This window comes from Acanthopagrus latus, chromosome 18 (assembly GCF_904848185.1).
Source record: "Acanthopagrus latus isolate v.2019 chromosome 18, fAcaLat1.1, whole genome shotgun sequence".
NCBI classification, from domain to species: Eukaryota; Metazoa; Chordata; class Actinopteri; order Spariformes; family Sparidae; genus Acanthopagrus; species Acanthopagrus latus.
Window position 1 is genome coordinate 26,423,134 of NC_051056.1, and position 15,524 is coordinate 26,438,657.

Sequence of the window (15,524 nt, forward strand, 5' to 3'; positions counted from 1 at the left end):
CGGCCACATTCAGGCAACTATGCCCCAAACAAATTACACGTTTCCCTGCTGATGTTAATGCCTATTGATGTGCTGCTCTCCAGCAGTAACTGCACTCTGAAGGAGCATTCAGACAAACAGAGGAAGAGAGAGCTTGACTCTCAGGGGCGCCTCCGCTCTACACTACCTGTTAATGCACACAGCCAGTCATTCTTCAAAAGACAGAGACCTGCCAGGGGAGGGTGGGAGGGACGTGTGTTATAGGGAGGAAAACAGTCGGATATACAACATAAAAAACTAAAGACAAGGGGAAGGAGGGCAAGCTGAGGTAATGCAGCCTGATGCGTGACAGGAGCTGGAAGGAGACTGCAAGGGAGGAAAAGTGCAAACGGGCCGAGATGAGCTTCAGCTTCTGATGGCGTCATTAAACTAGGCGGACAGTAAACAGTTTGGGAAGAAAAGCGGGTAATGTGTGGCGACACAGAACAATGAAGTGCAGGAGTGAGACCTACACACAAATAAAGTTTTTAAGGATGAAAAACTCTGTGTGACTTTGTCCAGGACAACAGCCAAAGCTTGCGCTAAATCGCAGCATTTGTTCTGGACTTAAGAATGATAGCTGGAGGACTGAGGCAGCTGAGAGAACGCCCGGCGATGCTTGGACCACAAATGCAGGTGCAGTCTGACAGACTGGGAGTGCCAACATGCTCCGAGCAACCAGAGATGAATGTTTGAAAGAAAAAGCAATCTTTGATGTAAATGCAGCTTTACCATCTTTCAATCCAGGCCTCTATTAAATTCCCTAAGCAGGAAGGCAAACTGCCCTTTAGTCCCAAGACAGTACTAAAGTGTTTGAAATTGGGTTAAGGGGGAAATAGCAGTCATTTTCTCTGCTCAAAATGGACGGTTTTGCCTGGAAAGAAATGATGTGCAGGCCAGGAAAAGAAATGCAATCCATCTCCGCGATGATAGAATTACATTGGGAAAGCTTCAATAGAGCAATTCCCCCATAAAAAGAGCTACAACTTAAGAAGGAGATTGACCCTTTATTAAATCAAACGTTCTTGCATCGATGAGAACTCCCACTTTCAGCAGCAGCACATCTGTAAGTGGGGTGGAAATGTATCCATCTGACCAAATCAGCCCCCTTTTTTTTTCTAGTGGGTGCCATTACTTCTTGATGCTATGATCTTAGGGCAAATACTTTTCTTACTCTGTATGAAATGTTTTTCACTGATTAAAGGACTTCTGGACATTTTTTTTGTTTGTTTTTCAATACCTTTTTCTTCATACGTTTTTGGAAAACACACAATATAAAAGTTCTCTGGGGGAATGTAACACTATTTTGCAGAGTAGCGGGATTTGTCTTTATGGATTTACCTGGGACTCCAGGGTCTGGATCTTCCCCTCCAGCTCTTTGATTCTCTCTTCCTTCTTTTGAGACTCGGCCTGGGCCTCCTGCCGCGCGCTGAACTCCTCATCAAACTGCAAGAGAAGAGACAGGAGTATGTCGGCGTGCACCTAACAAACACTTGTGCAAACAAACACACGCGCAGGTTGGTGAGCGGCACGGCGTCTCCAGAGAGTGGCCACAGGGCACATCAACAGACACCAAAACACGCTGTCTTACACTCTCTGGCCGATTTCTATTCATAGCTCCGGTGGCCCTAGAGCCCCGATGTCCTTTGTCTTCGTTTCAGGCCTGGCTTTCATGTATGCTGATGGATCTAACCTTTCCAGAAACCAAGCCATGTCGCTACGATGATATCACTGGCCCAGCAGGGTGCATGGCGGGCTGGTGGGACAAGATTCTTAAGGAGAAAACACACCCAGGACCCCCTTGGTGTCCTCAGACTGTGATAGTCAGGCTCCTCGAGGTGCATGTAAATATCATTCTTAATACGCTGAAAGTGAGGTTTTAAATTGGCAGCACATTTAGATATCTCAAATAAAAACTGGGAAATTAAGCAAATACCTAATCAATTTAATTCAAATGACGTGTAAGATAAAGAGAGTCAATTAAAGGGACGGCTTAAAATGCAGAACTGTGTTAAAATATCCTTCACATAAGTTAAGTCCGTCCCGGCACTGTGCACAAATAAGTATACATCAGAACATCGGCATTGATTCTTGTAATGCTGATACGGATCATGTAGCGTCACAGCCAGGTATTGATCAGGGCATGGAAAATCAATTGCTTGCCTGGGAGCTCGTAGGGGGAAGAAAAAACTTTCCTGATGGGAGCCGGCCAACCGACGTGGCCTGCCGGAGTGATTAATGCCTCACCTTTTTGGAGTACTCCGCAGCCTTCTGCTCCATCTCTTCAACTTTGGCTTTATCCACACACTGATCTGCAAGACAGGACAGTCACGGTCATGAGATAGTTCACAAAAGCAAGTCCGGCTGTTTTATTATCAGAGCTGAGTTTATCAAAGCACATTAGAGAGAATGTGATTGGAAACATTTCTTTAACAATCTGTTTAGGCTCAGGGATCTATGTTAACAATTTGTCACAATTTACATGCGTGACACTTGCTGCACACACCCACAGAAGATTTGTTTGTGTTGTTTGATGCTTCTGAGCCTGAATGTCTTCATGAAGGACAGTTTTGGCCCTACAAGAGGAAATAGTTTGGGGCACGACTGATTTAAAGAATCATTCTATGTTGTATTCAATGTGTTACTTAATTTATTTTGTGAACTACATGTATGTTCTTTCCATTGAAGTGTGGAATATGAAGTTTTTTGGGAAGACATTTTGATTTTTATGCCTTAACAAACAAGGGACTGAATGTTCCCACTGACCTTAAAGGACGACACACTTTCATACTGTTTTACTTTATGTTTGGCGGACCCTGCCACCTTTCTTGCTTTAAACAACATTCTGTGGACCTTCTTATCCACAGAGAACAGCTCGTTTATTCAGTTATGGGAAAAATAAATATTTCTGAGTTTGCATTACTTCCTTATTAATAGTCAGTATTACCTTTCTGAGTTTCTGAATTTCTTTTCCAAAACTGCATAGTACGCACTTTGAAAGGAAAAGATGTTTGAAAAAAAATAAATAAATAAAAAACTATATAAATAATACAAATAACGGAAAACATTTATTGGGGAAAATGCTTCAGGATAAAAAATGAGAAGACAATCTTAAAACGGGCAGCTCTGGTGAATGATGCAACTGCTGTGTTGACCTCGGGGATGAGGGGAATAAAGAAGAGAAGGGACAAAGAAGAGTTTTTCATGATATGCTGAAATACTGCCAGACACACAGTGAAGTCAGTCGTACTGTGCAACTCGTGGCTCATGCAGATGTGCTCATCATCTTTGTTTCATCACCTAAAAACTTAAAACTGTTATCTGTTGATAAAGGTATCTGAACTGAAAAGAGACACGTCAGTCAAAGCTTCAAGTACAGGACAAAATCTGTTTTTATACCAATTCTACTTGTTTTTCTTTCAATTAAAGCTTCCAAAATGTTTGTGTGTTTCAGCTCAGGCTTATTCAAGAGTAATTAAAAAACCTCATGTTTTATAATTGCACTAGATTATTTGAGGGTGAATGTATGAGCAAGTTTTCAGTGTAAATTACTGTTAGATCGCACATAACGCAACACATTTGTTTCCTCTGAGAAATTACATTTGTTATTTGGAAACAACACCCTAATGTGAACGTGAAAAAAAGAGAAAGAAGAAAAAAAACAACAAAAAACAAAAAAAAAAAATGTTGCAAAGGCACCTTTCAAAACCACATGTGGTTGTGCCATCTCATTTTCACATGTCTTTTATGTGAATTTAACAAAACACATCTTCGGAATTTTTTTTTGGTTTGTTTGTATTTGATTAAGTCTCAGTAAAGTAAGTGAGAAAACTTATTTTATACTACAGCAGTCCTGTGGGGATAGGTTTAAAAAACTTTTAATGACCCTTTGTTGGCAAGTCACAGAACTGTTACTGACACAACAGAGAGAGTAAAAGTAGTTTTATTTTTTTATTTTCGCGGTTTGAAGAAAGATTCGCCATTAGTAATGCAGCGCAAATGGATGTTGTTTTTTTTTCCGATGATTCCAGGAACCCAGCTGAAAGAAATACTCAAACTGCAGAAAGAGACGTTTAAAAATGATGTATTAGCTGGATTCATTTTGCCACATATATGCATTATTCGTCAATAATTAGATGACCTGCATCTTATATGTCAAGCATCTGCAGTTGTTTGTCAGAAAGAATCTGGAAGGATAATGAGAATGACTGCGAGGTATCAAAGCACTTTTAGCAACAGTGCGATACCTCCTGCAGCACATGATTTAAAGAGAAAGGGGAACTGAGTTTTAGGATGATTTCATCGTATACGGGTCTTAAAAACTGGTATTACATTTTAAAGTTTAGCCAACACCTTGGTTAAATTAATGAGTGAGTAAATAAGAAGTACCAATCAGATGAGTGAAGTCCACGTCCAAGCGTTTGCTGTAGCCGAAGTCGGGGTCCATCCCACTGCGATGCAGGACCACCTGAGACACGCATTCTTCTATCACCTTGTAATACTGAGGCCTGAGGGGTCAGAAAACATAAAACAGAACAATTAGACAAGCCACAGCAAGATATGAGTGACACAAACTCTACAAGGCTAATTAAGCACAAATGATTCCCTTATCCAAGCTGGAGGTCACAAAATGCCATGTCAAAAAGGCTGCTGCTGGAGAAAATGGGCACCCTATTAAATTTGATCACTTGCTTCACCCCGATCATGAAATTAACAGATTAACGGGCACACAGAACCCAAGTCGGTCCGTCCATTTCAAGGTGACAGACGATAACCGAGCCTGTGCTTGCCCTCTTGCCTAATTTGCAATCATCTTTGCCAATTAGAGCAACCATAAAAACTGAAATGTAAATCTAATCACTGTAATGTGTGTAATTGAAAGCACAATGACCGAGAAAAAACATGTCAGCCAGTTAGGAGTGTGACTGAGTCCTCGGTGTTGTCGAGCACGGTGTCTGAATCAGCCTGAGACTCGCATTCCGCCACACAGGTTGGTGTGTGACCTTTTCTCAGTAACATTATCAACTTTAATTGCAAGTGACATTTAGCAAATACAATGCCAGCTGAAGCTGAGCCCCCAAACTGAGAAATGATTATTTTCTAAGCTTGACAAAAGCAGAAGTTGATGTTGAAATTTGCAACTGGAAAAAAAAACAAAAAAAAACGACCTTCCTTAATGATGCTCACAAATAAAAAGAAAGATCAGAAGTGCGACTCCAGGCAAAAGTGCACGTGTGACCAATTAACTGTTGCAGTTTAAATGAACATCTGGACGATTCAGGTAGAGCGCTGTAAAATCTGGAGTAGAGGTGGAGTAGAATAATACATTATTAAGAGAAGGAACACAGTATCAGCAGCTGAGACGGGGACAGACGTCTGATTCAATAATCACATCAACTCCTCTCATCTTTTCCTCTTTCCTCAACAGTCTTCTACTGGAAACAGAGTAAATATGCTGCATATAAACAGTACAACTGTTAAAATATGCTTCCTTTAAATTACAGAAATGTTGTGTGTTCTGATTTCAGACAACACTGTATAATAGTAAAATAATTTTACTGGAATATAACTTTGGATCAAGAGGATGACACAACATCCGGTGGTCCCACAAATTCCTTTACAGCAAAAATGCTGTAGTTAAACGCCCTTTTAGCTTCTTGAACTCGTCCAATAGATTTATATCATCGTAATTGAAATTCAGAGATTCAGAGGAGATTTAATGACAACTTTGATGCAGATAAGGACCTCAAAGTCTGATCAAAGCCTGCCCGTCAGACGGCTCCGCATGAAAGCCTGGAGGAGAGGGAGCACTAATGTATCTAAGATGTAGTAACTGATGTGAGCAAGCAGAGCTGGGAACAAAGTGTCCGCGGTCAGGTGGGTTAATTTTTGTGTAATACTGAAAACATTTTTTTTTTAAAAAAAGCCTATTCCAAGAACATGTCGAAATGAGAAGGGAAAACTCGCCATTTAAAGATATCATTATTTAAAAACATAGTGAAGTTTATTTCCAAGGCTTTAACTCTTGGATGTGGCTGTGTTCTGCCGGTACCTTGTGGGTGGACAGGCCATATCACGTTATGAACAGAAATATGAAAGAACACAAAATTCTGAGCCAAAGCAAATAAGAATAAATCAGCATTTAGGTGCACTGTTTTTGAAAGCATGAAATGCCATACATTAAGCTCGAGCTGGCGGATTCGCCCACTCATGATTGGAACGAGCTAGTGAAAGCTCACACATCGCCCTGCATGGCTTAAGCACTGTGGCACTCGGCTTACAACTGTCACCAATGTACACCACATTATTATCTCAATAAGCCGCCCTATTTTCCCTTCGTCCTCCATCCTCCGCCACCACCGAGCAGATAGGGGCTGGGTGGAGATAACTAGAGACGGAGAGAGTGACCCAGAACTGTCAGGCCCCTCCACAGTGGGCAGGGCTGGGCTCCAGAAGCTAGCATATGTCCCCTGCATCATTCCCCACCTCTTCTTTTACTTTGGCACCTTCATTTCTTCCAATGATAGCTTGCAGTTCTGCACAGCCCCAGCCACTTGATCCAGCTCTGCTCCACATAACCAGTGTAATCCCCATATCACCAGGCTCCAAATGAGCAGATCTGCTCTATATTTACTGGGTGGGTTTGATGTGCTCCCATTCATTAGGCTTGCAGTGAGAGATTAATTATCAAAAATAAACCAAGCCCCGGAGGGGAGAGCAACAACTAATGTTGTGTTAGGAGGAATGACAGTAGACAGAACGCTTCAACAGTTTGCCCACTGCAGACCCTCTTAGAGTTATTAGAATACTAATTATATTATTTACTTAATTATCATTTAATGTAGATTATCATTTGACACACACACATCAAGGTACCAAGGGTGCTAAAATAACTTAATCCTTTACTTGAGATAGAGTATTATGAGCACACATGTAATCCTTTGATCATAGAGCCAATGTCTGTCCCTCATTTATACAACATGCCTACGACTGCCAGTGTTTCATGATTTTAACTCAAGCAGCCTGTCCTCACCCAAAAAGGCCGCTGTACAGGTCGCCTGTGCAGGCAGCTTATTAAGACTCATTTCTACGTTCACTGTTAGGCTGCAACCTCTAATTAGCACTGATGGTAGTTATGACAGGAGCAAAGCAGGAAGTCAGGCCACCATTAGGGCGATTTGAGGGGGGACAGAGCGACAACATTACCGTTAGCGTCACCGTTCTTAACCTGCCATCCTTCTCCATCCCCCCTGGATCACTAATTGGCAGACTGCTGTTTGTGTCCAGACCCAGATGTCGTTCTAACTGGACCCACGCCTATACATCATAAACTGTATAGAATGTTTACATTCTGACGGAGCATTTCTATTGCAACAGACACAGAGAATTACAGACCAACTCACAGACCAAGGCAGTTGCCTTTTGAGGGAGGATGGTCTGGTTTGTCCAGATGACTGAAGCTGGGAACTCTCCAACGGTAATATACGTTTGTTTGTTTGTGTGGAGGATGATAATTGGCAAACTGTTCTGTTATTTAGGTATGACGACTTGTTAACTCGAGCCATGCATCGCTAAAACTCCCTCTCTGACTTCTCTATTTGTTTGGTTAAAAGAAATATCAAATATACACTTGACTTTTACAACCAATTTGGACCACTACATGAAAAGGCTGTAACTTTAAGGGCAAAGGCTGAAAAAAAGATGGATGGTCTTTATTGGAAATAGCTGCATGTACATTAACACTGCACCTTCCAACATCCTATGTCACACAGCCGTGATGTATGGAGAAAAAAGCCTCAGTCAGAATGAATTTCTCCCGTTAATGTTTGTGTTAGCACGTGTGTGGGTTTGTCCTTGCATTTCTGATGGAGGTTGGAGGGGGAAAAATATATCTCAAAAACATATCTTTAAAAAGTCCATCAGTTTTTTCATAGAGCACTGGTACTGATCCCTTCTTATTGCTGGCTTACAGAAAGGAACATGGACACTGGGGCCGAGGTGGACGCGGCTGCACTAGCCTGTTAATGTGAATTCTATTTCTCACTTCCTACGAATAGATGAGGAATGCATTATTCATAACTCCAAGGGAACAGCAACTTGTCTATGGTAAATTCATCTTCCTCCTCTCATCCTCCCTTCGTCTTCCAACTTTCTTTTTTCTTTTTTTCTTTTTTTAAGTCTTATTTCTGCAAAAAAGGTCTGACACAGCAGTGAATTCATCAGTGTCACTCCATTCAGAGGATTGGCGGCCTTCCTGCCCACTGACTGACATATTTGCTCTGCAAAGGCAAAGTAGAGAGCTAACAGTTTAAAATGACTTAATAAATCCAAAATACAGGATATTATCCTGACTCTAATCATTTTTGTGTTGTCACTCCCACTGTTTGGAGACAAAAGGGGGGGGTGTTACAAGAAAAGATTGATTGCACTTAGACTCCTGCTCTTTTCACAGCCGTTGCACTGCAGCACCTCAAACTGTACTACTGCACAATGCTAACATGGGCGTGGTCAAAAGTGCAACAAGCTTTTGAGACAAGATGCAGTGCAGTGATAGCCTTTAACGCTTTCTACTTTTCTTGAACTATAGCTTAAGTGTTTGGAGTTACGGCCACCGCCATCTTCGTTATTTGGAGCCAGATGGGACGTATTTGGGACGAGATGGTGGAGCCGGGGAAGATGTTCTGAGAGCTTCATCACAACTCGTCAGTCACAAGCCGGCCACGCCCTTCTGGGCTTGCATTCTCTTTTGTATGTTGTTATTTTATCATATATGTATTTAATGTTCAGTTTAGAGTGTGGATGATGAAGTTGAGTTCAGGTAGAGAGAGAGGGGCAAGCTAAGACATTGGCTTTCACAGACACTAAAGTTACAGCAACATGACGGTAGTTGAAGTTTGACTTTCAAAAATCAATAGGTTTCACAGTTTTTGGAAAGGTAACATCTCCACCTGTTTTTTAGTTTGGAAGATGTGTTTGTTCAAGCCAAACAAACAGACCCACAGAGGTGATGGCTACTTCCAGTAAGTAATGAACAAAACAAGTTCTGAGTGATTTAAGAGATTAGCATTATAAATCAATTGTGTGTGAAAATCAGACAGAACTCACCTGATGTAATAATCGTTCCTGATGAGCAGCAGGTGCTGAAGAATCGACAGGAAGTACGTCTCTGAGCCGGTGTCTTTCACCATATTGGACAAGAGATGGTACACCTCATTCATATCAGTGCAGGAGCAACATTAAGGAAAACAATGTCACAATGGCGTTAGTTTTTTTGGTTTCCCTGTTATTTGGCCTAAAATTAACAGTGAAGGTTACAATTGTGTTCATTAACAAAGAGTATTCAGCTTCCTGTAAACATTTAAAATCCCATTAGTCCTTGTTTTTTCTTTATAAATCTTACATCTTATTCTCTCTCACTTCACATTTTCAGACAGGCATCATTGTGCAAAAGCAAACGGAGATGTGATTCCTCTTATCCATTTTCTCTCGGGGGAGCCAAGACAGTGTAAACAGCTAACTTGAGGAGGGGGATTGGCATTAAAAGAATGCTCCCTCTGGTTTACCTGTCACTCCGAACCGTTCAGAATAGTGGAAATTAATTACATGAAAAAACTCGCTGGTTTGAATGTTCGAGGAAAAGAACGACGGGGGAGCCGATCATTCTCAGTGCAGAAATATGGCTGAAATCCAGCACTCAGATTGAAACTGACGTGCACTCAGGAGTGAAAATTCATGTTATTAAATTTGCAAAGGGTATTGATTAAGTGTCTTATGTTTGCTTTCCTCAGGAGGAAGTCGTGATGGCTTTGACATCTAAAACAGATGTTAAATCAGACTGTCTCCCTCTGAATTCTTCTAAGCTGAAATACCATATACCTCATAAATGTATTGATCGGTATTTGATTAAAAGAATATTGCTGGTGATTAATATCTTTCAAACAAGCACAAATGTTAGCCACAGGGTCCGACTCCGCCCAGTACTCACAGAGAATGGACAAAAAGTGAAGCAGAGCAGGGCGGAGAGGAGATGTGAAGTAAAGGGTTAATGTAGAAATAATTAAATTTGTATTCTCTCAAACTTCTAATAGCTTCCTAAAAGTGTAGCTCAAAGAAGCACAGAAGCCAGGAAAATGAATGATTTGGAGCCTATTTAATTTGTTTGGTTGAGAAAAGGAGGATTTCCCCACGGAGACTCATCCCGTTTGAAAAAGTGAAATAAGCCTCTCAGATATGTGCACACGTGCAGAAAAGGAAAAAAAAACAGGACGACTAAGGAGACAGTGCCCCCGTTAAACTCCCGGAGCTGAAAAACCTGATTGTCATCATGAGATGAAGTGTGGATCTTGACGTGTGCTAAAATATTTACTTAGCGCAACATACTGACTGCAAAACCGTGAAGTGACATTTTCAGCAGTGTGGCAGCATATGTTGTGATTCCCCACCCCTTCTGCTTTCAGAACAGAAAATCTCAGTTAAATGCACATGCAAACACAGATCCCTTGAGTTTTTTTGGGTGACTGAGCTCAAGGATTCAGCTAGAATGTAAGACAAATTACAAATAAACAGTGCAACAGTGACATTACTGACAAACTAACACGTCATAATGGCTAATTTGACGGATTTACTAATGTTATGCGTCTGAAAACTCGTGGGAGATTAGAAGGGGTCCAATTGACACGTTTCCAGAGGTTAATCTGGAGATTCTGTCAATGCTTTATTTGTTTCCTAATATAATCTGTCAGGTTTCATCAACAGCTAATGAAGGATGACTCTGTAAGAGACTATCAATAATTCAGATCATTTATTCCCTCCGTTAAAGAAAAAAAAAAAGAAAGAAAACAGCACTTGACTGCATTCTCCATTTCCCATACTATCATCCACACAAAACAATCTGCAGCCGCTGCACTTGGAGGAGATCAATTCTTTTAAATACTGTTTGACACTTTTCCTATTAATTTCAACAATGTCTGTAATTAAACTCCTATCCCGTATCAAATTTTGAGAGAGAGAGAGAGACAGACAGAGAGAGAGAGAGGGAGGGAGGGAGGGATGGGAATACAGGCTTCTCTACAGTATCATTTCCCTCCCTTGTATTAACTGAGTATGAAGCCTGGGAGAATTACCAATCCTGAGAGATTCAATTATAGCCTCACCACAGCAGCATTTGAGAGGACATGAGAAGGAGCTCAGACTGGGAAAGTATCCAACTAGCTCCATCTATCACTAAGCTGCAGACATAAACCTAATGTAGAATGCCAATCCATTGGATGACACCCCCCCCTCCCCTCTAACGCCCTCGTTCTCGCTCTCCGTCTCTCCCTCTCTTTACACTCCCTCTCCAAATAATGAATAAACATGAGTGGCAGTCAAGTGTGACGTAGCCCAGTCGGTGGTGGGGTCAATCAATCACCATTCCACAGCTCATTAATATGTATTAGTGGCCTGGAGTCACCTCCTCGGCACCTGGACCTGGGCCGGACACAGAGGAGACGAGCCTCTTCAGGTTAATATTCATGAAACTGCTGGGAGAAACAAGACACATACGCAATGCTCTGGTAGTAGTAGGTAGTACTACCTGAGCGCGGCTGCGTGTGTGTGCATGTGTGTGTGTCTGTGTGCTATATGCAGCTGAAGGGACAGAGGGTAGCCCAGGCATTCGGATCATGCTCAGAGCTCGTGGATCAATAGCACATTGTCCTTGGAAACAAACATTGGGCCTTCTCATTTGTGAACCTGCTCAAGCACATCATTAATCCAGGTGCACTTTTTCTTTTTTTCCCCCTCTATCTTCTCTCCACACACACACACACACACACATTCCCTCACACACAGACACACACACACACCACACACACACACACACACACACACAACCTCCTCCACTCACCTACATGTGTCAACAGAAACTGTCACTCACAGGCGCACTTTGTGCCAGCACTAGAACTGTGGGATTTGGAGGAAGAAAAAGGTTGTGGGAACGAACATCTGCATAACAATGTCAGCGTCTGGTTTGCCTGCCTCGCAATGTCAGCCATTCATACATAGCCTGAGAGAAGATTTGTGAATTATTAAAAGGATCTCTTCTGGGATTCTTGAAGAAGTTTCCAACTCTGGACTAAATTACAGCTCACCTTTATTAACTTGTACTCTGCACGTTTGGAGTTAAATGGACAGTGGCAGAGAGTTGGAGGAGGGAACTCACATTTCTGAGACAAGAAGCGGTGATGCTTTAACAGAAGAAACCTGGACTACACAATGTAATATGACTCTACATAAAATGTTTAATTGTCTACTGTGCATTGTAAGTGCTGAGAAGAGGCGAGCATATGTCTGTTTGATATCCTCCTCTTCAGTCGTACAACAGTCCTACTTAACCCAGTGCTCACAGACAAAGGACAGAAAGTGAAGAGCAGCTGAGAGGAGGAGAAGAGTAAATAAAAAGAGGAGTGAGAGAGGTGGTGGGTTAAGATGAAAGGCTTATTTACCTAGTATACCTGGTCAGAGATGGAGCTGGATATTGTGCTCTGGCTCCTCAAAGCCTTCTCTAATGAATCAAGCCATGAGGGGCTTTACCCTGTAAAGCTTGACCAAACCCACAATATACCCTCATCTCCCCACAGCTAGCTCCGCAGGGCCTATTCATCTGTTTATTCACACAGAGGGATGACAAAAGGATATTCCATCTCGGCGCGGATGTCATCCAGGCGATGGGAGAGCTCGATGGAGTCCTCCTCCTTGTTCTCGTTGAACACCTTCAGCTGGATGTCGAGCTCCTCCGTCTCTTTTAGCTCCTAGAAAATATGAAGTTACACAAAAGGTCATCTTGCGGTGGTGATCATTAGTTTCAGCAGCGGTAGCACTGACAAGAACTACTTTTTGTTACAATTTATTGCGCAGGTATTTGTGACTGAGAATCTCATCAAACATTTTATATATCACTATTAATCAGGCCTTTGTAAAAAAAGAAAAAAAGAAAAAAGAAAACCTGTAATACTAGAATATTAGTTTCCGTGTTCCAGATGTACAGAGAACTGGGAACTGAGACACCGTGAACTCTCTCAATAGGTATTCCAGACAGTTCCTATTCCTGCACACCTGTTCCAGCCACGAGGGGCTACGGCAGTGCTCTTTACCACTTCTCTATGAATCACCGGCAGCGGAGTTTACAGACTGAGACAGGGCCAAATGTAACCCAATTTCTGCAGGTATCAATCACCCTGCACTGTTTTTTGGGTGCACCATCTGTCTTAAGGAACACTGGTTCGGAGGGAGGTGCACAAAGCCACCGCCAAAAAAAAAAAAGGAAAAGAAAGTTGGGGAGAAGAGGGGGAGGGACGAAGAGGAGGGCCAAATACATGTGTCAAGGACTATGAGAACAAAACAAATCGGGCTTTCTTTTTCAGTGGAGTTCACTTTTTCTTTGCCAGCAGCCTCCCTGGCTCCTGAGCATAACTCATAATTAGATGAAAGAGTGTCAGTTTGAATGTCGGCATTAAAAAGCGGTGAACGTGGCATTCATAAATGACTGTACACAGAGACTCTTTCATATCGGGGGGCAGAATTGAAGATAATTAAAGTAATGACAGTAATAATCAACAGGAGCAGCTGGGATGACTTATTAACAACTGGCTCTGTGACACGTTCACCCCTCTCGCTACAAATGAGAGCTTGAGTGATGAGTTGGAGCTCATTTGGCTTCGCCTCATGTGAAGATGTGTAGGCCTGCTGATAATGATGCCAGGACGACCTGCGTGATGAGGGGCTAGCACTGCATCACACTTGACACGTGTGACTACGACTACTATTGCTAGTCAGACCTCTAAAACTTAAGCTAATTATAATGAAACCTATCGTAGCGCATGTCATTTGTGCCATGTGTGAACCAGTCCAGCCACTGTGATGCGAAGTCATTAACTGCATCAACTCCTCTGCAGGGGATGAAACTTAAAGGGTGACTCCACCAATTATACACATGAAAGTGTGTTAACAGGTCGTGGAGAGCACTGCTTCTTATGTGCAAACAGCATAACACTTCTGTGACTCCAGATAAAGCTGCATGTCATCTGATAAATTGCCTCCAATCATGTCACTCAGTGGCTCAGTTGCATCATGGGTAATGGGGGGGGGGGGGGGGGGGGGGGGGTGCCAGGTTTTGAGAAAGCAGCCCACTGATCTAGCATTGCACTCCTGTTACACTGTTGGACTCATTATGGACAGTTTATAAACTGATGATCCAAATTGACACAGCAGAAACGGAGATGTCGGCTTTTTTATTCTATGCAACATTCTTCATATTGAAAATCTGGCGCCTACATTAACCACAATAGCTGAAGGCAGTTTATCAAACAACATGCAGCTTCCTCTAGAGCCACAAAATCCTAAAATTGGTGGAGCATGTGAACTGCATACAATTTGAAGTTGTAGCAATTATTTTGACTTTATTCAATGTAAACATTGAACATTTAACCAGTAAAACTTCAGTCCCTGATGTTTATTGTGCTGCAATGCTACCAATCTGCTAGGTGGAGCTGGAATTCATTCCAGAGGTTTGAATTAACTGACTTGTATGTAATGTATTGGTTGACACAGGAAGAACTGTCTATCAGCGTCAGTATCATGTTCTGTCTGAAGGCTTGATAACTCACAGGTAGGATCTTCTTGAGGCCACATCTTAAGAACTCGTTGCGTAGATGTATCCGGAAGTCCAGGTCGTCGGGGGAGGTGACCAGGGCGTTGATCAGCTGCATGCAAGCGACCTGTGGAGTAGACAGACAAAGAAAGGGAGAAGAACAAACGAGAAATAAGACAAACATATCTCTCTCAAAACATAGGATGTTTTTCTTGATGATGGTTTTAAGTTTTGTCTAAATACATGTTGAGGAGTGCTTTTTTGCTCCTAAGATTTCAACCACACCAAAACTACAGAAAAGAAGACTGCAAGGAAGAGGGGAGAAAAGGTACAGAGAGTGAGATGCCCAGCAGAGAGACGGTAGAAAGTGCAGGTCCGGTGTGTCTATTGACCAGATGTGCATTATTAATGGATTTATTGGTAAAGAAAAAGCCTCCAGGAGTGTGTGCCTGTGTTCCTGAGCGAGTGTTGGCTGGAGGAGGGGGTTAAGAGGAAATCACTGATGAATTATAATGAGGAGTAAGGTGTTTCAGGGGAGCAAGCAATGGATAAGACGGTTTTCCTTGGACAGACGATCGATAGCAGGCTGAAGGATTCCCATGGACGGCGTGAAACATTGTCTTCTGAAACCTTGACCCTGGTCTGTTGGTGCGTATGTCTTGTTAATAAAAGCCACCCATGTTGATTCTTTGCAGTTTCCAGCTTAAGTTTTATTATTCTGTTCTTTACCGTCTTTATTTGTTTTATTTTAACACAAGAACATACAGATATGGATGTGAAAGGACAGTATAAAAGTATCATTGAAACCATTCAGATACAAGATTCCAACCTGACTATTGGCACAGATGCTACATAAAGTGATCAGATGAGGTGTCTT

The 15,524-nt window shown here is 42.1% G+C and overlaps 1 protein-coding gene across 6 annotated transcripts in view; it reads right to left on the bottom strand.

Annotated features, from left to right (window-relative positions):
• Positions 1 to 15,524, bottom strand: part of diaph2 (diaphanous-related formin 2) — a 391,770-nt gene that overhangs the window by 251,079 nt on the left and 125,167 nt on the right. For all 6 annotated transcript variants that reach the window (XM_037076294.1, XM_037076293.1, XM_037076295.1 and 3 more), the window contains 6 exons: positions 14,664 to 14,774; positions 12,697 to 12,809; positions 9,124 to 9,240; positions 4,408 to 4,526; positions 2,266 to 2,330; positions 1,360 to 1,464 (listed from right to left, as the gene is read on the bottom strand). In XM_037076294.1, coding sequence (XP_036932189.1) covers positions 1,360 to 1,464; positions 2,266 to 2,330; positions 4,408 to 4,526; positions 9,124 to 9,240; positions 12,697 to 12,809; positions 14,664 to 14,774 — 630 coding nt within the window. The remainder of the gene's footprint in view (positions 1 to 1,359; positions 1,465 to 2,265; positions 2,331 to 4,407; positions 4,527 to 9,123; positions 9,241 to 12,696; positions 12,810 to 14,663; positions 14,775 to 15,524) is intronic.